Genomic DNA, 22105 nt, shown 5'->3' with positions numbered 1-22105 from the left:
TTCACGACCTTTGGGCCAATCAACGTCTGAACAGCTCAGAGCACACCAATTGGCTTACTGCATGCAGATAAGCATCGTAGATGGTATTCCTAAAGCTGGTAGAGACTTAAGTCGGGCTGGAAACGGAACCTCGAGCGGAAGGAGCTCGGTTTTCGGAGGAGTGTACCGCGCGATTGGGCGACGGCTACGTCACTTCCTATCGGACGGGCGGAAGTTGCTTCCCAGCGTGTTGCAACTTGTAGAAGTGAGTTCCGGTCGTGGCCGAAGTGGTTGCATTTTGTTAGTACCGGACGGTTGTGATGGCTGCGGTGGATTCGGATGTCAAACCGCTGCCTCGCGGGGGTTTCCGCTGCTGCCTCTGCCACGTCACTACGGCCAACCGTAAGCGGTGGCTAGTGAGGGGGGTGTTTATGGGCTTTCGTCTTTGGGTCCTAGCGAAAGTTAGGGTTATAGGTCATAGTTCTTGCCAAGTCGGTTGGTAGGGTCTCACCTCCGTTTTCTCTCCCCTGTCCGAAGGGATTACAGAGTGGGGGAGAGTCCCACCACCTTACACCCCAGCTTCCCAGTATCCGAAATCTCGATGACAGAAGTTTCGTTATTTTATTTCCTCTTTAACCGTCATCTACTGGATATTCCCTTTGTGCCTGCTACTCCGCTGGGCTCTAGCGCGGGGAGAGGGGATTTAGAGATGAAGGAGCTCACCACCTAGAGATGGAGACAATTTCAGTACCCTATAGATGTGTTTGGAAAGCTTCAGGATCACAGAGAAGGTAGTAATTAAGTGAGGGAAGCCCTACAGAGGAGCTTCCCAAAGGCAGAGATGGGGGAAGTAGCATGGTATGCATGTTTGGAACGTGGGTTTGGAAAAGGAGACAAGGTCCTTTTATGACAGCGCAAGAGGCTCAATGAAACCTCATATTCCACTTTTGAAGTCTGGAATCATAATCTCCCCTAAACATGATCTTTCATTCTCCTTTTCCTTTGTGAATGGCACTATCACTTGTCCAGTAGGGCAAGCCAGAAATCCAGGATAGTCTTCTCTGGCCCCACATATACATTGGTGACATCAAGCAGCTGACTCAAAATGTAATAAAAATTTAAAAATCAGCTAAGTTTTCCCGCATTTACCATGTACCAGACTCTCAGGCAAGTGCTATGTATGAATAATATCAATGTGGTAGGTACTATTATTATCTCCATTTTATACCTGAGGAGACATGAACAGCGAGGTTAAGTAAGTTGCCCAAGATTTCGCACAGCTTGACGGAGCTGGGATTTGATTCTGGGTAGTGTGACTTCTGATCCTGCACTTGTAATCTCTGTACTATACCCAGAAATGATAAATGGGAAATAGTCTAGGGTCCTGATTTGTTTAGTTCTTCTATAAATGACCTAGATAAGTTACCTGTTAATTTCTTTACAGTGTGCAGGTGTTGCTCTACCTAGCACTTGTAGATGGTTTAAGAAATACTTGTGGGGCTTCCCCGGTGGCGCACGGGTTAAGAATCCGCCTGCCAATGCAGGGGACACAGGTTCCAGCCCTGGTCCGGGAAGATCCCACATGCCGCAGAGCAACTAAGCCCGTGCACCACAACTACTGAGCCTGCGCTCTAGAGCCTGCGAGCCGCAGCTACTGAGCCCACGTGCCACGACTGCTGAAACCCGTGCGCCTAGAGCCTGCGCTCCACAACAAGAGAAGCCACTGCAATGAGAAGCCCGCGCACTGCAATGAAGACCCAATGCAGCCAAAAAAAAAATAAATGAAATTGAAAAAAAAAAAAAGAAATGTGTTTCTATTAAAAAAAAATAAAAAGAAATACTTGTGTACAGCCAGTTCTCCTGGGAACCACTTAAAATGCTTTATATAGACAAATGGACAAGAGAGGAAGCTGCAAGGAGCCAGGACTTTGTCATTCAAAGGTCACATTTTCTGTGGCTTGGAAGAATCAGTAGGATCTAGGTATGCCGAGAACAGAGTCGGGGTAGGTGCACTGAAGAGCAATTCGGATGTTTTTGTCCTCACGTTTGTCTTTGCAGGACCCAGCCTAGAGGCCCACCTGGGAGGCCGGAAGCACCGGCACCTGGTAGAACTACGAGCTGCTCGAAAGGCCCAGGGACTTCGAAGCGTGTTTGTCAGTGGCTTTCCCCGGGATGTGGATTCTACTCAGCTCTCTGAGTACTTCCAGGCATTTGGACCTGTGGCCAGTGTTGTCATGGACAAGGACAAGGTAGAGTGAGTGGCTCTGGGGGTAAAGAATGAGGTCAGGTGTCCTGCACACCAAAAGAAACAGGGGAGGGAGACCAGCAGCCTGTTTCTGCTGGTTCCTAATGTGGCTTGCCCTTAGTGGACACTCCAGTACTTGGGCTAGTCCAGCTTTGTGAGTCTCTCACCCTCGCCCCCCACCCCTGCTTGGATTTTATCAGTTCGTCAGAATTAGTCATTGGGGAACTTGTTGGTCATTTATTTATTCAATCAGTCTTTTATTTGCCAAATATTTATTAGCTGCTAACTTTGTACTAGGCACTGCTTAGAACTGCATTCTGAGTAGTGCATAGGGTAGTCATGGTGCCTGCTTGCATAGAGCGTACAGTCTAGTGGAGGAAGTAGACAATTAAATGAGTAACTACTACAGTGAAGTGGGTGCTTTAAGACCATACCATTGGGAGATCTATCCTAACCCTTCAAGAGACTGGTTGATAAACCAGCTAGCAGTTTATTAACTTATGCTGAAAGGTACTGAGGTCATCGGTCAGAACACCCTGTCCTCTGGACAATGCAAGACAAACAGACTTGTTCTTTGTGGTCCTTTTTGTCTTGCTTCCATGCCGACCTTTTGTCAGAGTCTCTAGTCCCCTGGAAAAAGTTTGCCATTGTGGTGCTGTGCTCCGTGGTCATATTGTAGCTCTGAGGCTACACTCTGGTTTTGTGGGCTTAGATGATCCCAAATCTACTTAGCAGCCCAGGTCTTCTCTTACCACGCCATGGGGTCTGTTTTTCTTAGAAATTGGATTCAGCAACCGACTCACAATAGGTTAAACAAACAGGGTTCAATTGTTCTCTTATAACAAGAAGTCCAGACCTGGGCCATCCAAGATTTTACTGTTTTCCTGCTCTGTCATTATTGGCATATGGCTCTCATAGGTTCCCTGCATTGGCAGGTGGATCCTTAACCACTGTGCCACCAGGGAAGTCCAGTCTTTTTGTTTTTAAAATTTTGGTTGAGTTGTATAAGTTCTTTATATATTTTGGATATCAGCCCATTATCAGATATATCATTTGAAAATATCTTCTCCCATTTGGTGGGTTGTCTTTTTATTTTATTGATGGTTTCCTTTGTTGTGCAGAAGCTTTTTAGTTTGATGTCGTCCCATTTGTTTATTTTTGGTTTTGTTTCTCTTGCTTGAGGAGACATATCTAGAAAGATATTAAGACCAGTATCAAAGAGCTTACTGCCAGTGTTTTCTTCTAGGAGTTTTATGGTTTCAAGTGTTACAGTCAAGTCTTTAATCTATTTTGAGTTGATTTTTGTGTGTGGTGTGAGATAGTGATCTAGTTTCATTTTTTGCATGTGGCTGTCAAGTTTTCCAAACACCGTTTATTGAAGAGACTGTTCTTACTCCATTGTATGTTCTTTGCTCCTTGTTGTAAATTAATTGTCCATATACATGTGGGTTTATTTCTGGGCTCTCAGTTCTGTTCCATTGATCTGTGTGTCTGTTTTTCTGCCAATACCATGCTGTTTTGCTTATTATGATTTTGTAATATAGTTTGAAATCAGGGAGTGTGATATCTCCAGTTCTTTTTTCTCAGGATTGCTTTGGCTATTTGGGGTCTTTTGTGGTTCCTATAAATTTTAGAATTTTTTGTTCTGTTTTGGTGAAAAATGTCCTTGGGATTTTGATAGGGATTGCATTGAATCTGTAGATTGCCTTAGGACATTTTGACAATGTTAATTCTTCTAATCCATGAGCATGGAATGTTTTTCTATTTATTTGTGTCTTCTTCAGTTTCCTTCAAAAATGACTTATAGTTTTCAGTGTATATGTCTTTCACCTCCTTAAAATTTATTCCTAGGTATTTTATTCTCTTTGTTGTGATCGTAAATAGTTTTCTTAATTTCTCTTTCTGCTGGCTGATTGTTAGCATATAGAAAGAGAACAGATTTTTGTATGTTGATTTTTGTACCCTGCAACTTGACTGTATTCATTTATTATTTCTAGTGGGTTTTGGTAGAGTCTTTAAGGTTTTCTACATATAAAGTCATGTCAACTGCAAATCGTGATAGTTTTGCTTCTCCTTCCCAATTTGATGCCTTTTATTTCTTTTTCTTGTCTAATTGCTCTGGCTAGGACTTCAATACTGTTTTGAATAAGAGTGGTGAGAGTGGGCATCCTTGTCTTGTTTCTGATAGCTTTCAGTTTTTCACCATTGAGTATGATGTTAGCTATGGGTTTGTCATATATGACTTCTATTATGTTGCGGTGCATTCCTTCTCTACCCATTTTATTGAGAGTTTCTATCATAAATGGGTATTGAATCTTGTCAAATGCTTTTTCTACATCTATTGAGATGATATTTTTATTCTTCAGTTTGTTAAAGTATGTGTCTTGTTGATTGATTCACGGATGTTGAACCATCCCTGCATCCCTGAAATAAATCCCACTTGATGGTGGTGTATGATCCTTTTAAGGTATTATTGTATTCGATTTGCTAATACTTTGTTGCGCATTTTTGCATCTATGTTCCCGAGAGATATTAGCCTGTAGTTTTCTTTTTTTGTGTTGTCTTTGTATGGTTTTGGTATCGGTGATGTTGGCCTTGTAAAAATAAGTTAGGAAGTGTTCCCTCCTCTTCAATTTTTTGGAATAGTTTGAGAAGGATATGTATTAAGTCTTTGATGGTCCTGGACTTTTGTTTTTTTGGGAAACTTTTTGATTACTGTTTCAGTCTCCTTACTCGTGATCAGTCTATTCAGGTTTTCCATTTCTTCATGATTCAGTCTTGGAAGGTTGTGTGATTCTAAGAATTTGTCCCTTTCTTCTAGGTTGTCCCTTTGTAGGTTTGTTGGTGTATAGCTGTTCATATTCATAATATTCTCTTACCCTTTGTATTTCTGTGGTATCCGTCGTTATTTCTCCTCTTTCATTTCTGATTTTATTTATCAGAGGCTTCTTTTTTTTCTTAGTGAGTCTACTAAAGTTTTGTCAGTAGTACCACACTGTCTTGATTACTGTAGAGAGTACCTTTGTATAAGCAGGATGAGGTTCTAGCTTTACCACTGAAGAGAATATAAAAAAATATGGCCTTTTGCCAGAGCAGTTATATTTTTTCTGCTCCTGCTAACGTTTTGCCTTAAAAAATGACCCAATGAATATCATTAAACTCAACCAAATCATAGCAGCACTGCTGTCATATTGCTGGTAAGTTCGTCGAAGATAGGGTTTATGTGTTTATATTTATGCCTAACACAGTGATCATTACATGGATTCTTAATATTAAAAGAGTCTAATTAAAGCAGGAGAAGTTAGGGGGTGAGTCATAGTATTACCAGTGAAACGTCATTGGGAAGACTGGGGTTTTATAAAATAGGTAAAATGAGGTTTTTCAGAGGCAGGCTTGGGTGAGAATAAAATGTATGCGATTTGAGTGAAGGAGATAATTGCTTTTCTTAATATGTTCCCTGATGGGAATTCCCTGGTGGTCCAGTGATTAGGACTCCACGCTTTCGCTGCCGAGGGCGTGGGTTCAATCCCTGGTAGGGGAACTAAGATCCCATAAGCCTTGAGGCGTGGCCTAAATAAATAAATAAATAAAATAAGTTCCCTGATGTTATGGAAACAGCAAACAAATACTCCCAATTCATATGGTGGTCCCCATTTTAAAGATTCTCACCCACTGTCAGACCATGTGTTTGGATTCTAGGTTCCAAAACCATCATCATTGTTCCTGTTGTGGTTTGACAGGGAGTGTTTGCCATTGTGGAGATGGGGGACATGGGTGCCCGGGAAGCTGTCCTCTCACAGCCCCAGCACAGCTTGGGAGGACATCGCCTGAGGGTCCGGCCACGGGAGCAGAAAGAGTTCCAGAGCCCAGCCTCCAAGTCCCCCAAAGGAGTGGCCCCCGACAGTCACCAGCTGGCAAAAGCACTAGCGGAGGCCCCGGACGTGGAGGCACAGATGGTGAAGCTCGTGGGGCTGAGGGAGCTGTCTGAGGCTGAGCGGCAGCTTCGGAGCCTCGTGGTGGCCCTGGTGCAGGAGGTCTTCACAGAGTTCTTCCCTGGTGAGTCACCTCCCTCACTGTGTCTGAGCCCTCCCTGTCCTTCCTCCCCTGTGTTTGCATCCCCAGTCCTCCCTCAGCTAGTGGTGTTCATTTGCCTGCTTTTCCATCTTTGTACCCCATTTTGTTCTTCCACCACTTACTCCCTGCAATGTCTCTTGACCTTTATTCTCTGCTCGGCACCCAGGCTGTGTGGTCCATCCTTTTGGCTCTTCCATAAACAGCTTTGACGTCCATGGCTGTGATCTTGACCTCTTCCTGGATCTGGGGGACTTGGACGAGCCCCAGGTATGTGACCATGGAGGCAGCTGTGAAGAGTCAGTGGAAATGGTCATGTGACTCTGGGCAAGCACTTGACCTCTCGTGCCTTAGTTCCTCATCTATAAAATGGGGGTAATAGGACCTGCCTGAAAGGGTTATTATAATTGGAGAAATGTGAATGTGTATGGATATTGGATAGGATAAAATGAATCAACATGGGATAAATGGCATTTGTAACAGGAAAAATACCAGATTTCAAAATAGCATGCATAATATCTTATTCGGGGAGATAATGGGTTATGTTTTTGCTTATCTGTGTTTTCTAACATGTAATGTACAGATCCTGCCTTGGGAATAGGAAAGGGTCATTATTTTTTAAATAGACTATTTTTAAGAGCTGTTTTAGGTTCATAACAAAATTGAGCAGAAAGTACAGCGTTCCCATATATCTCTCGCCCACAAAAGGTTTTTTGTTTTTTTTTTGCTGCACCTCACGGCTTGCAGATCGTAGTTCCCCCACCAGGGATCGAACCCGTGCCCCCTGCAGTGGAAGCGCACTGGAGTCCTAACCACTGGACCACCAGGGAATTCCCTCTTTAGTCTTATTTAATCTGGAACGGTTCCTCTGCCTTTTTTTGTTTTTCATGACAATAACGTTTTTGTAAAATACTGACCGTTTATTTTATGGCATTAAAAGGTTAATATTAAAAAAGGCTTGTGAAGGTTAAATGAGTTAATATTTATAAAGCCTTTAGAATAGGGCCTGGCACATAATAAGCAGTAATAGATGTATCTTAGGGATGGAATGTTCCCCGGTTAGGGGACTGCAGGTGAGGCAGTTACTCAGCTCATTTCCATCCACAGCCAGCCCCAAAGGCTGCAGAATCTCCATCCTTGGACTCGGCCCTTGCATCCCCACTGGACCCTCAAGCCCTGGCCTGCACCCCAGCCTCCCCTCCAGACTCACAGCCTCCAGCTTCTCCCCAAGACTCGGAAGCCCTGGACTGTGAAGTCCCTTCCTCCTCCCTGGCACCCCGGACTCCAGACTCTGCTTTGGCCTCTGAGACCCTCGCCTCTCCCCAGTCCCTGCCCACATCCTCGCCACTGCAGGAGGACCGGGGAGAGGGGGACCTGGGGAAGGCCATGGAACTGGCAGAGGCCCTGAAGGGGGAGAAAGCAGAAGGGGGAGCCATGCTGGAGCTGGTGGGATCCATTCTTCGGGGCTGCGTCCCTGGAGTGTACCGAGTCCAAACTGTGCCTTCTGCCCGACGCCCTGTGGTCAAGTTCTGCCATCGGCCTTCAGGTCTCCACGGTGACATCTCCCTCAGTAACAGGTACCTTTGTTTGGGGGGCGGCGGGGAAGGCCAGATGGGCACTCTGGGGAGGTTGAGGAGGGCGCCTTGCACCAGCTGAGCCTTGAGGTTGTCCTTATTTGGTCCTGTCTCTCTTTCTGATGCTCATCTCCTGTCTGGCTTTCATTTCAATGTTTGGAAAGTGTGTTTCTTGGGATGCTGTTTTTAAGGATTTAGGAAAGAGTTCCATGGTTGAATAAGTTTTAGCATTGGGAAATGCTAAGTTAAACACAGGCAGCTTTCTCCCTTCCCTCCCTCTCCCCCACTTCCTCTTTCCTCCTCCTCCCTCCCTTCCTATCTTTGTTTCTTTGCATAGTAAAGGCTCTGATCAGTCTTACAATAACATGCTCTGTAACTGTCTTAAGACACTTATAGGATGTAGTGTTTCCCAGACACATTTGATGTTCTTTTGTATATACTCTCTCCAGACCATGTCAGAAAACTCCTCGGGAAACCCTCTGTTGGCCTTCTTCCAGCTGGCCCCCATTACACAAGCCTGGAATGAGAGCTGGGGGTGATAGGTTCCTGAGCCCTAACACCCTTGTCCCCCCTCTGTCCCAGGCTGGCCCTGCATAACTCCCGCTTCCTGAGCCTCTGCTCTGAGCTGGATGGGCGAGTACGGCCCCTTGTGTACACTCTGCGCTGCTGGGCTCAGGGTCGAGGGCTGTCAGGTGAGAATGAATCAGGACAGACTTGGGGCTGTGTTCGTGTCGGGGCAAAGGCAGGGACTCAGGGAGAGAAGGAAGGTGGCAGGTACAGGAACTGGGGTTGCGAAAACTGCCAAGGAGGGTATCAGAACCGCCTCTAATCTAACCGGAATTGATTATTTACCCAGGGAGTGGCCCACTTCTCAATAACTACGCCCTGACCTTGCTCGTGATCTATTTCCTTCAGACCAGGGACCCTCCTGTGTTGCCCACTGTGTCCCAGCTCACCCAGAAAGCAGGTACAGTAGCCCGGCCTCCACCCGCTGTGTCTCGTGAGCTTCATCTCTCTTCTTCATCTCACTTAGACATATTGAGCTTCCCTGGGAATGAGATCTCTATCACTCCCATATCCACCCTCCCCTGCCCCCCTTAATCTTCCTGCTTCCAAGCTCACCCTCACCTTTTTTACGTTCATAGGTGAGGGCGAACAGGTGGAGGTTGATGGCTGGGACTGTAGTTTCCCCAGGGATGCCTCGAGACTGGAGCCCAGCACCAATAAGGAGTCCCTGAGTGAGTTTGGGGAGCCTGGGAGAGGACTAACAAATGGTGCTAATGACACAGTTACTGGCACACAGCAACCTCGTGGGATAGCTAATATTGTTTTTGCTACTTTACAGATGAAGAAACCATGCCTTGGAGTAATTAAGTGGCTTGCCCAAGGTCATGCTGCTGGCAAGGGGAAGGGGCAGTATCTGGGGCACCACGGGAGAGAAGTCTGACCTCTTGTTTATAGGGATCAGAGGAGCCTGGCTCTGGCACTCTTCTGAGCCGCTTGGGAGGGAAAAAGAAAGTCCAGCTAAGGGAATGGCTCTGGCACAGGGCTGATCTCACTTCTGGCCTCCAAGTGACCCCTTTTTCCTGGTCTTTCTCCTCCTCCAGGTTCCCTGCTGGCCCAGTTCTTCTCCTGCGTCTCTTGTTGGGATCTTCGTGGCTCACTGCTGTCCCTGCGGGAGGGTCAGGCACTGCCTGTGGCAGGGGGCTTGCCCTCTAATCTCTGGGAGGGTCTGCGCCTCGGTCCCATGAATCTCCAGGACCCCTTTGACCTGAGTCACAATGTGGCAGCCAATGTGACCAGCCGGGTGGCCGGGCGGCTACAGAACTGCTGCCAAGCGGCAGCCAGTTACTGCCGAAGCCTCCAGTACCAGTGCCGTTCCTCCCGGGGTCGGGACTGGGGGCTGCTTCCCCTTCTGCAGCCCAGCTCCCCTAGCTCCCTGCTGTCTGCAACACCCATCCCCTTACCCCCCGCTCCCTTCACCCAGCTCACTGCTGCCCTGGCCCAGGTGTTACAGGAAGCTTTGGGGTGCCACATAGAACAGGGAACCAAGAGACTGCGGTCAGAGGGAGGTGGAACTAGGGAGCCTCCCCAGGGAGGGACAAGCAAAAGATTGAAACTAGACGGACAGAAAAAAAGCTGTGAGGAGGGGCAGGAGGAGCAGCAGGGATGTGCAAGGGACCACGGTGAAGATGGGGTGGAAGAAATGGTGGTAGAGGTTGGAGAGTCGGTGCAAGACTGGGCTATGAGGAGCCCTGGGCAGCCAGGGGAGCCGGCCCCGATGACCGGAAGGCATCTAGGCACTGGAGAAGAGGGGCAGTCAGGCCCCACAGCGCTGGCTGAGCAGGGGCCCAAAGGACCTGAGGCAGCCCAAGAAGGGTCTCGGGCCGAGGCAGGGAAGGGGGCGTCGCTCTCCTCGGTGGGCTGGCGCTGTGCCTTGTGCCACCGAGTGTGGCAGGGGCGGCGGCGTGCCCGAAGACGCTTGCAGCAGCAAATCAAGGAAGGAGGTGGAGCTGGTGCTGGCACAGGAGCAGAGTGGCTGGCAACTGAGGCTCGGGTCACCCGGCAGCTGAGAGGCCTGAGCAGTACTGAACAGGCGCCAGGGGCCGAGCCACTCCTGACCTTCGTGGTGTCTGTCTCCCAGGCTGACCAGACTCTCACTGTGACCCCACTCCGGGATTCTCAAGGCCTCTTCCCTGATCTCCATCATTTCTTGCAGGTTTTCCTCCCTCAAGCACTTCGAAACCTGCTCAAGTGAAGATGGGGACCCTAAAGGGCAATAAAGCTGCTAGTTTAATAAACACTAGTTTCCGCTAATTTCCACCTGGTAATAATCCTCCTTCCCCCCAGTGCTTAATGCAGCCTCTCACAGGTACCCTCTCTCGCCACCCTAAAATAGGTCTCTCAGTATGTTTCCTTCTGAGCCCAGGAGGAGTGTGCGTCTGGCACCTGGACCCACTCAGTAGAGTTCTGGAAAGATGGAGTGCTGGGTGGGTGGCTTGAGCAGCACCTGAGAAGTACCAAGTTTGCTTCCACATTTACCTTACTGACCAGAGTTATGAATGGTGACAGGGCTTGAAATTTGGATTCAGGGTTCTTCATTCTCTCACTTAATAGAATTCATCCTGTTCTTAAATTGGGTTCAGATCTGAGCACGGGTAAAGGGCGACCCATCCTTTGAATTGTCAGCCCTTCCGGGGTGACAGGACGTGGCTGGGTTCTCCCTCAGCCCCTCCCCTGTTGCAGGCCCGAGGACTAGTGCCTCTTCTAAGCAGTAGCAGCATCCTTGAGCTGCAAGGCCGTTTAATAGAAAAAACCTCACTTTTACAGAGGGCTTCGGACTTGGGCTCGGGTTAGATGTACAAGCTCTCTAGAAAGAGCCGGAACAAAAGGAACGTGGCACCCCGCCACCTCCACGCAGTTGCTTCCGCTCCTATGAGTGTCACACAACCACGATGTTAGGGGTCTGGCAGGACCTCCATCAAATCACCGCGGGCCCCGCGACCCGGAGGGAAACGCCTCTGGGGCCCGGCGCGATGCCGGGCTGGCAGCTCTGCCACGTAGCTACAGAGGGGCGGCTTTCCAGCTAGTTCTCACAGTCTCCCCACCCTCCGCGCCTTCTACCTCCATGTCGGGACTCGGATTGGCCGTCACTCACCGCGCAGGCGCGAGCTTTTTCCGCGCAGGCCCCAGGCCCCACCTCCCGTTTCCTTTCAGCTGCCGCGGGATACCGAACTGTCGTGCGTAAGCCTTCTATGCCGTCCTCGCTTTCCGGCTGCTGTTTCTCCACGGCTCTCCCCCCCCCCCCCCCCCACCGTTCTCTCCCTGACGGCTTACTTTGCGGCAGCGCGGAGAGCCCCACCTCCTTTCTCTGCGGAATCACCATGGCGGCTGGGGTAAGTTTGCCGGCTCTGGCAATCCAGGTCACCCTATCCGACGCCATCCTCTGCCGGAGTGGGTCCAGCCGGCGTCAGAGGGTTTCTGGAGCCGAGTGGGGAACTGATCCGGGGTCTAGAGACCGTACTGTTGGAGAGTAGGGCTTCCAGGCCCTGGAGGGGAACTGAGGCTGGGGCTCTGGGAGGCCAAAGAGGTGGAAGGGTCTGGGGTAGAAGAGAAAAGGGATGCCAGATCCTGGCAGTCTGGGACCTGAGAACGGAGTTCGGTTCGTTACCTTTTCGAGACGTGGGATCCGGGCAGGTTGACAGAACTTTTGCGACCGTTTTGTGGGGCAACAGGAGGGACGGGAAGAGGAGGGTCTTTGTGGGCACGTACGGCTGGCCACGGTTAAGGGTCGTCCCGCGGGGAGGTTTGGGAGCGAGAGGAGCCTCCGGACGCTGGAGTCAGACCAGTTGGACCCCGCTGGCCACGTTAATAGAAGGAGAGAAGGAAACCCCTGGGAACTCACTGCGGGACAGGACCGGAGGGATGCTACGCGTGACAAGGAATGAAAGGTTTTTTTAGGGAGACCGAGTTGGCTTAGGAAGAGAAGATGCCATTCGGTCTCTTCGTGGCTGTTTGGAGGGGGACTTGGAAATGTCTTGGTTGGTGTGTGTGTCTTGGAAACAAGGGTGATGCTTTTGAAGGGTGAGCGGCTCAGTAGAGTAAGCAGGCGCTCAGTGACCATCAATGAATGAACAAGGGCTCTGGGAAGGGAGGGGTGTGTATTTGTCGGCCGACGGAGTCTGAGGGATCTATAGAAGTTCTGCGTTTCTTAGAGATGTATTTGAGGGGAAGAGAACGCTTCCAGAGACGTCCTTACGGAAGGTCACATCTGTCAACAAGCTTTATTTAGCCGTTGGTGTGTAGTTCTGTCCTCGTATTTTGGAGGACTCTGATTACACAGGACTGCAGATACTTAAGAACTAACTTGGTTCACCAAAGGGAGTAAAAGAGTGAGTCGAAACAGATTGGGACTACTCGGGGAAGTTGTTCCCGGGTAACACTTAGGACTGGGACCCTTCTAGTCATTAATGGTTTATTCCCCGCCTTTTCCCCACAGACCCTGTACACATATCCCGAAAACTGGAGGGCCTTCAAGGCCCTCATTGCCGCTCAGTACAGCGGGGCTCAGGTCCGCGTGCTCTCCGCACCACCCCACTTCCATTTTGGCCAAACCAACCGCACCCCCGAATTTCTCCATAAATTTCCTGCTGGCAAGGTGAGTAGTGAAGTGGAGAGGGGCCTTTGGTCCTGAGAACCCAAGGAGAACTGAGATTCCATCACTCGGAAGATGACCTCCATCTTTAAAAGGGAGCTTTCCATGTTACTTTTTTTTTTTTCACGTTTCAGAGACTTAAAGAAACTTTTATTTTGAGACAGTTGTGATTTATTTGTTGTTAAAAATAGTACAGAGCTGTTCACTCACTTCCTATGAAATTCACAGGCTTCTTTGTATTTGTGGGAGAGAGGATCAGTTTTGACTGATTTCAGGGCAAATAGATCAAATATCTGCTATGAGTAGAATTCTTGCCCCAAGAGGCTTACAGAGATAGACGAATAACCATGCTACATGTAGAAGAGATCAAGTGCAGTGGGGGAGTACTATAATACTTGGGATAATATAGACAGAAATATAGAACTTGGGTTTCTTGCCTTTTGCTTATTTGACTGAGATTATATACAAATATCTAATATCTAAATTTTGGGGGTCTCTTATGTGAGTTCAGATTGTAGGGGATGGTAAGTTACTCATACAATTTTGGTTCTCGAGTTTCAGATAGTGTCAAGAGTTTGGTCAGCAAGGGTTCTCAGCCTTATATAAAAAATTTTATTCAAAACGATTTGAGTCCCTGGGCTTGACTAGTGAGAAACTGCTGTATATTTACTTATGACTGCTTTGTCCCCAGGTTCCAGCCTTTGAGGGTGACGATGGATTCTGTGTGTTCGAGAGCAATGCCATTGCCTACTACGGTAATCTGCAGTGGCTGGGGAATGGGAAGGTCTGGAGGTGATGGGGTGCAGGAGAGGGTGAGGGGAGCTGGAGCGGGCAAGGAGAGGAATTTTCAGGGACCTGCACTGGCTTTGATACAGCCCCAAAGTTCTGACCTTTATGTTCCGCCTCTGCAGTGAGCAACGAGGAGCTGCGGGGAAGTACTCCCGAAGCAGCAGCCCAGGTGGTGCAGTGGGTGAGCTTTGCTGATAGCGACATAGTTCCCCCAGCCAGTACCTGGGTGTTCCCCACCTTGGGCATCATGCACCACAACAAGCAGGTGAGCCTTGGAGCTTGGGGAGGAGCCAAGAGCAGGGGTGGTGTCAGCTCCTCAGCATCAGGGAGGAAGAAATAAAAACGGTTGAGGAAGGGTGATGCCAAGAATATGTGGATAATAAATACCTAATCTTCGAGCTTGCAGTTTGGAGCACTGGGCTGTTGATGGTATCTGGATTCTTTGTCAGACAGACCCAGTGGAGGTGGGAGGTCTGAGAGGCCAGGCCTCTGCTCTAGAAAGGTTGTACCAAATGGTAAGGGAGTGGTTAGACCAGATGACCTCTAAGGTTCCTTCTAAAATTCAAAGATATATGCCTACGATCAATACAGTGGGAAATGAAGCCAGACTGCGCCATGAAGAAATTTAACATTGAGAGCTTCATTTGCGATACGTTTGGAAGGAGCCAGGACTCAGTGGAATAGCTACCTTAGTTCTATTATTGGGGGAGAAGGGCAGGGACAAGGGTTGGTACCCACTGCCAAGTCTGATCATTTTAAATCAATAGGCCACAGAGAATGCAAAGGAGGAGGTGAGGCGAATTCTGGGGCTGCTGGATGCTCACTTGAAGACAAGGACTTTTCTGGTGGGCGAACGTGTGACACTGGCTGACATCACAGTTGTCTGCACCCTGTTGTGGCTTTATAAACAGGTGAAGTTTATAAAGAATCTGGGTTGACAGAGGGTAGGTGGGGATTAGAAACAGAGTGACAGGTCTGCCAGGTTATCAGTATCCTGCTGATGTGAGAGAGTCTGAGGCAACAGCTAGTCTTTAGGAATTCCAGGATTGAGTACCACTGTTACCGGAAAACTGGGCTTGTCTCTTGATGGGCATTGAGCCAAAAGACCCAACCAAGCAAAAGATGAGGATAAGGAAGGATTTATTACTTTCAACAAGTAAGGAAAACACCAGGGATCTTTCTCAACAGCAAAACTGGGGAAGTTTTAAGCTAAGGGTACATGCATACTCATGATGGGCCTTGGGTGGTTGACAGAGTCTGAGCTTTAGCTGATTGAAGTCATGAGGGTCAGAAAATGTCATCATCATCATCCCTTAGGTTCCAGTTGATCTGGTGGTTGAGGGCTTCAGGCTGATCTTTACTACTGATACACTGTCTTTGCTGCTGTTACTTCTCTTGCCTGATAATAGTTGTTTCTGCATTTTTGTTTTGTTTTGTTTTGTTTTTGCTACGCCATGCAGCATGCAGGATCTTAGTTCCCCGACTAGGGATCGAACCCGTGCCCCCTGCAGTGGAAGCGCGGAGTCCTAACCACCCGACCGCCAGGGAATTCCCAGTTTCTGCATTCTTTTGTTCCCTTAAGATCATTAATTACAAAGACCTGTTTAAGGACAAGTATTACAGCCAGGTTCAGATCACAAAATGGCTTAGGCCAAAAATGGCTTCTCTTATGTCAAGAAAGTGCCTGGTTCTCTTTTTCCACAGACCCTCTACCCTGTCTTCTTACACCACGACTGCTTTCCCTCCTTCTGAGAAGTTTGGTCCTGTTCTGTTGCCCTTAATTTCTGTTTGCCAGCTAATATGTTTAGTTTGTTCCCATGTTTCTCAGGTTGCCCGGTTGTGCTTAGTTGTGAAGACAGAGGTAGAGGTGATAGCTTCAGCATCAAGATCTTTGGAGGCAAAACTAGGATCAGTTCTTGGCTTCAGTACTTACTGGTTGTTGGGGGGAGGGTGTATGTGGATTCATTTAGTCCTCTTTTTTTCCCCTGTGGAAGCTATAAAACCAAGGTAGTAATAATCACTGTTGAGGTTATTGGGTTAAAGATGGCATATTGCTGGTTCCTAAACAGCTCTTGGACTGATGCTGGACCAGAATAGTAATGTGATAACAGCAAAGAAAAAAGCACCTACTTTGTGTCAGAGCCTGTGGCAGGGCGTAACAAGGACAATCTTAGTGAGTCTTTGCTTGTTGTGTGGGTGAAAGAGATGTAGCCCGGAAGTTGTGGAGTAGGATTTGAACCCAAGTACTGCAGAACCAGCCCTACAGAACTGACTGTGATGTACCCTTGACAGGAGTATTTTCCCTCTGATCTTGGCAAACTGAAAAAAATGGTAGATGAATTTTTCATGAAGCTAAGTTTAAGCACTCTTATTCTGAAATAAACTTTTTTTGCTGTTGAATATTTACTTCCTGAAGTTTGATGATGCATGTATATATCTCTCACGTATCACATAGTTCATATAGATAGTTTTCATTATTTGTTTGGCAAAGTGAGTAGTTCGTAGCTCTCTGTTGGTCCCAACCTTTTAAGTTTTATTGACACGTGAAATTATAGGTATGAAATGGTTTTGTAAAAGGAGTAAGGCACAATATAAATATTCCTACCAGGTAGATTCATAGTGAATAGAGGGTGGGACCAAGCATCCATTAAATTGGATTGGACTGCAGGAGAGAAGATTAGTAAGGTAAGTGGGCAGTAGCCCTCCAGGGAAAGCTGGTGTTCTGGGGGCTGAAAGGAAGTTGGAGCTTTGGTGTAGAAAGAAACAAGGGGCTCTGACTGGGAACTCGTCAGCATTTTTCCCTCCACTGACTTTATGTCCACTCTTGCATCCTGGCAGGTTCTGGAGCCTTCTTTCCGCCAGGCCTTCACTAATACAAACCGCTGGTTCCTCACCTGCATTAACCAGCCCCAGTTCCGGGCGGTCTTGGGGGAGGTGAAACTCTGTGAGAAAATGGCCCAATTTGATGGTAAGTCTGAGGAGGTAGGGGAGCATGCAGGCAGGGTCAGGGGACTGGTTTGCTCAGTCTTAACCCCTTGATTTCCTGTCTAGCTTTCGGGTTATGTGGACCCACAGAACGTAGGGCATCGCACGTAGCAGCTAGCGTTTTGTGATACTTGTCTTATACACACACGTGCTCCCACTCATTTGTGTTAATATGTAGAATCATGATGCACGTGTATTTGTTGCTGAGGGTTGCATTCTTGCTCAAGGACGTACTGTGAACTGGTGGCAGGCAGTGTAGCGTCTAGATCCCTTAGTTGTCCCACCCAGCAGTTTTCCTCCATTACTTTGCTTGTGCCTGGCTTGGGAGGGTTGTGGAAAGAGGCCAGACATTGACTTTTCTCCTTCCCTTTGCACCAGCTAAAAAGTTTGCAGAGAGCCAGCCTAAAAAGGACACCCCACGGAAAGAGAAAGCTGCTCGAGAAGAGAAGCAGAAGCCCCAGGCCGAGCGGAAAGAGGAGAAGAAGGCAGCTGCCCCTGCTCCTGAGGAGGAGCTGGATGAATGTGAGCAGGCGCTGGCTGCTGAGCCGAAGGCCAAGGACCCCTTTGCTCACCTGCCCAAGAGGTACGGATGTTGGAGGGTAGAGGGCATGGGACCCAGGAAGGCCTGTGCTCACCTATGTGCATCCCCCTCATACTGCTAGGGCCTAGGATTTTAGGTTGTCCATACAAAATTGAAAGATGTATTTTAGTTCCAAATAAAGCAGCTTCCTGACTTTACCATCAAGAGTTGGGTGACGTTTGAAAGTAGAAAAGTTCCTAATGCATCTGGTATTTGAGGATATCAGAACTCCCTTTCTAGCAAGGAAAGCAGATGGGCCCAGGGCCCAGAATTCGGTGTGGAGGTGAATTGATTGGTCTTGCGTGCGCGCATTAGGATTTGAGATTGAGACCGCTCGGAACTGATACACGGAGGGCTGCAGGAAGGAGGAAGACGCAGAGAGCCTCCGTCTGCTCTGCTTTGCTGGCTTTGCTGAGGCAGCAGACACCACGTCAGTATCCTTGGATTGTCTTTTTGCTGTTTTGATGCATTAGCCTATATAAAAATTGCTCACTTTAAGAGAAAGGATGGTGACCATGGCTACGTAGTGCCTGTCTGGTTTATTGTTTCCCAGCGTGGGGGAGTTAAACCCCGCAAGGAGAAGGAAGTAAATGGGGTGGTCGTCTGTGTCCTCTTCTCAGTCACCATAGGGGTTCTTGGAAGAAAAATACAGCAAAGGGGGGATTTTTAGTGTGAAAAAAGTGGGACAGCCAGTACTTGCCCAGTTGTTTACCATCAAATCTTTCTTCAGTCACTGCTCCGGGTCACCTTATTCGAATTTCAAGCAATATGAGAAATGTCTTTTCCATGGTCACGTCACTTAGTTCTCTTTTCTGTTTTTCTTGCCCATTCTGCCTTTCCTAAAGCCATCTATCCTTTCACTAGTTGGTTTGTTGGGGTGCAACAGTGTTTGACCTCCCCATTTGGTAGTGGTTTGTATATGGAATGAAGGAGCACACACTGGTGGTAGGCATAAGAAGTATGTGGAGTTGTAAGCGACATAGTACTGGATGGTTGCCGTTAGGAACCGCTGCTTCCCCATTCGGGGAGCAACTTGGGGTGTAGCTGAGAGCTCTTACTCCCAGGCACTTCATACAAGAAGGCTCCTAACGCAGCTGCTTTTTTTTTTTCTTTTTAAATTCTGGAGTAAAGTATGTTGTATCTAAATTATTATTTAGCTCCTAACTTTTTTTTTTTTTAATTAATTAATTTATGGCTGTGTTGGGTCTTCGTTTCTGTGCGAGGGCTTTCTCCAGTTGCGGCAAGCGGGGGCCACTCTTCATCGCGGTGCGCGGGCCTCTCACTATCGCGGCCTCTCTTGTTGCGGAGCACAGGCTCCAGACGCGCAGGCTCAGTAATTGTGGCTCACGGGCCCAGTTGCTCCGCGGCATGTGGGATCTTCCCAGACTGGGGCTCGAACCCGTGTCCCCTGCATTGGCAGGCAGATTCTCAACCACTGCGCCACCAGGGAAGCCCAACGCAGCTGCTTTTTAAGGATATATTTCTTTCTGAACCAAAGTGATTACCTTGAATCTAGCACAGGGGCAGGTCAAGAGTGAGCAGGATTTTTGGTATCTGTAAGTAAGCTATGATAACCAACCCAAATTAGGTACGCCCTCGAAACACAGGTACTGCTAATAGCTAGAGATATTCACATATATTGGGTCCGTACACTGGGCATAAAATAAATCAGGCAGTAAACTTAAAATCTTTAATAAACTTAGCATTTTTAAAAAAAATAAATTTTTTAGTTTTTTTTTTTTTGGCCGCATTGGGTCTTCGTTGCTGCGCACGGGCTTTCTTTAGTTGCAGCAAGCGGGGGCTACTCTTCGTTGCGGTGCGCGGGCTTCTCATTGCGGTGGCTTCTCTTCGTTGCGGAGCATGGGCTCTAGGCGGGCGGGCTTCAGTAGTTGTGGCACGCAGGCTCAGTAGTTGTGGCACACGGGCTTAGTTGCTCCGCGGCATGTGGGATCTTCCCGGACCAGGACTTGAACCCGTGACCCCTGCATTGGCAGGTGGATTCTTTTTTTTTTTTTTAAACAGTTTTATTGAAGTATAATTTCCATCATGAAGTATAATTTTCCATATAAAATTCAGTCATTATAATCACATAGGTCAATGCCTTTAACTAAATTTATAGATCTGTGTAACCACGAAAAATCAATTTTAAAACATTTCCAACACTACAGAAGTTCACTGGCAGGCGGATTTTTAACCACTGTGCCACCAGGGAAGCCCCAGCACTTCTTTTTTTTTTTTTTTTTTGCATCATTTGGGAATGCTTATTAGTACTTATTTGTTGCATTACTATGGTGCACTCCTGGGCTGCCAAGATGATTTTCCCCAGGATTCTTAATGACTCAAAGGTGATGTCTTCAAAGACAAGACTCATTTGTCCAGAGTTAATTTTAGTCCTTTTAAGGCCTTCCAGCTAAACTTGTTTTGGGAGCTGTTAAGAGCCTGTGGTCAGTTGTTTTTTTTTTTGTTTGTTTGTTTTTTGAATTTTATTTATTTTTTTATACAGCAGGTTCTTATTAGTTATCCCTTTTATACATATATCAATCCCAATCTCCCAACTGTGGTCAGTTTTGGGAGAAAAATGGACACATGGTCATAAATAATAAAGTTCAAACAGCTCAGGAGAGAGTGAAGAAAAACTCCCCAGCCCTACTATTTGCGTGGTTGAGGAAGTAAAGCACCTCAGATGAGGTCTCTGATGTGCATCTGGGAAGGAACCTAGGACCTCTGGTTAAAGGACAGATTCTCTGCTTTGCTACATTGCAGCAGTGAGCAAGTCGCACCACTTAACATTATTTGTAAAGGGAGGGATGGTAACATTCTCTGACTATAGGGTTTGTTGACATTAATTATATACTAATGAATAATTGAACCAATTAAACATTCAGTATAAGGGGGTTTAATAGATTTATGGTACATTCATGCAGAAGATTATTTAGCCATTAAAACATCTGCAAAACATTCTCGATAGCCAGGCAGTAGTAAGTGAGCAAATTGTGTAAGGCACAGAATTACAGGCATCATCTTTGGAAAATTGCCAGTGGGAAATACATTAAAATATTAGTTACCTTGTTTGCTGGCATAGTGAGTGTTTTTCTTCAGTCAGTATGTGTTTTTATAATTGGAAGGAAAGAAAAAAAAAAAACAGAAGCCCTACCATGGGGGGAGGCACCTCTCCTATTCTGATGCTGGCATCCTTGGCTCAGTGTGCCAAATTGCTTCAAAGGTCACTTGAACTTGTTTCTGGGCAGAGTAACTAAAGGACACGGGTGTAGGATTTGGGGTGGAGGCCCTTTGCAAACATTCACTTACATTGCTGTCATATTATAGTGTGTGTAACCCGAAGAGGCCTGTGTGATGGGGAGGGGTGGGGGCAGTGACTTGGGTGAGTCAGGAACTGAGTGTGACTCATGGAAAAGAGCCCGGGGAGGGGCCGGCCAGGAAAAAAAAAAAAGGAGTCCTCGCTGTGAGTCTCCACCAGGGGGCAGCAGCTCGCCATGCCTTTCTTGGGGCAGATCCTGGGCCCCACCCTCCACGTGCCTAGCATATTTAGGCTGGGGGTGGGGGGATAAGGGAATGCCCTGGGCGCCTCTCATACCCCCCAGCTCTCCTCCCTTGGAAGGTGATACACATCTGCCAATCCAGTGACTCTACCTTTAAAGCAGTAAATTTGAGTGGAAATGCCCTTAGCTTCTCTTAGCAAGGCAACGTTGCCGCTGCCGCAGTAGGACCTTCTCCACCTTGATCTCCTTGCTTTTTTTCCTTCATTCAGTACCTTTGTGTTGGATGAATTTAAGCGCAAGTACTCCAACGAGGACACACTCTCCGTGGCGCTGCCGTACTTTTGGGAGCACTTTGATAAAGATGGCTGGTCCCTGTGGTACTCCGACTACCGCTTCCCTGAAGAGCTCACCCAGACCTTCATGAGCTGCAACCTCATCACCGGTGAGCAGAGGGGGGCTCTGGGAAGGGGAAGGGAGGAGACAAGGTAGTGGGTGACATGATTTCAAAGGCTGAATGTTCTTCCTTGCCCTTCAGGAATGTTCCAGCGATTGGACAAACTGAGGAAGAATGCCTTTGCCAGTGTCATTCTGTTTGGAACCAACAATAGCAGCTCCATTTCTGGAGTCTGGGTCTTCCGAGGCCAGGAGCTTGCCTTTCCGGTGAGGAAGGTGCAGGGGAGGGGTCTGTCTCTTTAGGGTGGGGCGAGGATTTGGGAAGTGCACTCGTATTCCTGAGCCGGTGGGCATTCCACAGAGTTCAAGGAATGTGTCCATGAAGGAGCTGTCATGTTCACAGGAGTCCTGGGGTCTGATGACGGGTGTCTGAGCTGGAGATACCAGGGGTGGGACAGCGGCCAGTAACCTGACCGCATGCTTCCACCTGGCTTTTCTCCCCAGCTGAGTCCAGACTGGCAGGTGGACTACGAGTCATACACGTGGCGGAAACTGGATCCCAGCAGCGAGGAGACCCAGACGCTGGTTCGAGAATACTTTTCCTGGGATGGGGCCTTCCAGCATGTGGGCAAAGCCTTCAATCAGGGCAAGATCTTCAAGTGAACATCTCTTGCCATCGCCTAGCTGCCTGCACCTGCCCTTCAGGGAGAATGGGGGTCATTAAAGGAAACTGAACATTGAATCCTTTCCTGCCCTGCCTCCTTTGTGGGTGATGGCTTCTTCAAAGGGGAGTAGATATGTTGAAGCAGGGTGTTGTCTATACCTGCAGGACCT

At 47.8% G+C, this 22105-nt stretch overlaps 1 protein-coding gene across 1 annotated transcript; it reads left to right on the top strand.

Annotated features, from left to right (window-relative positions):
- Nucleotides 1-281: 281 nt before the first annotated feature.
- Nucleotides 282-22013, top strand: LOC133098758 (speckle targeted PIP5K1A-regulated poly(A) polymerase-like). Its single transcript, XM_061201868.1, has 19 exons — nucleotides 282-381; nucleotides 2038-2228; nucleotides 5965-6280; nucleotides 6465-6565; nucleotides 7403-7872; nucleotides 8452-8561; nucleotides 8726-8836; nucleotides 9015-9107; nucleotides 9477-9551; nucleotides 11587-11765; nucleotides 12869-13027; nucleotides 13716-13779; nucleotides 13936-14078; nucleotides 14581-14724; nucleotides 16652-16781; nucleotides 17177-17381; nucleotides 21148-21320; nucleotides 21414-21538; nucleotides 21776-22013. The coding sequence occupies exons 1-19, from the start codon at nucleotides 300-302 to the stop codon at nucleotides 21932-21934; spliced, it is 3030 nt and encodes a 1009-aa protein (XP_061057851.1). The 5' UTR covers nucleotides 282-299; the 3' UTR covers nucleotides 21935-22013.
- The last annotated feature ends 92 nt before the right edge of the window (nucleotides 22014-22105 follow it).

Source organism: Eubalaena glacialis, chromosome 10 (assembly GCF_028564815.1).
Source record: "Eubalaena glacialis isolate mEubGla1 chromosome 10, mEubGla1.1.hap2.+ XY, whole genome shotgun sequence".
Lineage (NCBI taxonomy): Eukaryota > Metazoa > Chordata > Mammalia > Artiodactyla > Balaenidae > Eubalaena > Eubalaena glacialis.
The sequence above is the reverse complement of the archived record's forward strand: the minus strand, read 5'-3'. Positions and strand labels throughout refer to the sequence as shown.

What these genes read in the sequence shown, in the direction of transcription:
- LOC133098758 (XM_061201868.1), top strand. Translation starts at nt 300, where the DNA reads ATGGCTGCGGTGGATTCGGATGTCAAACCGCTGCCTCGCGGGGGTTTC. An exon ending in CCAGCTCACCCAGAAAGCAG is followed by an intron (nt 8,837 to 9,014) that starts GTACAGTAGCCC and finishes TTACGTTCATAG; the next exon opens with GTGAGGGCGAACAGGTGGAG. An exon ending in GCCAGGAGCTTGCCTTTCCG is followed by an intron (nt 21,539 to 21,775) that starts GTGAGGAAGGTG and finishes TTTTCTCCCCAG; the next exon opens with CTGAGTCCAGACTGGCAGGT.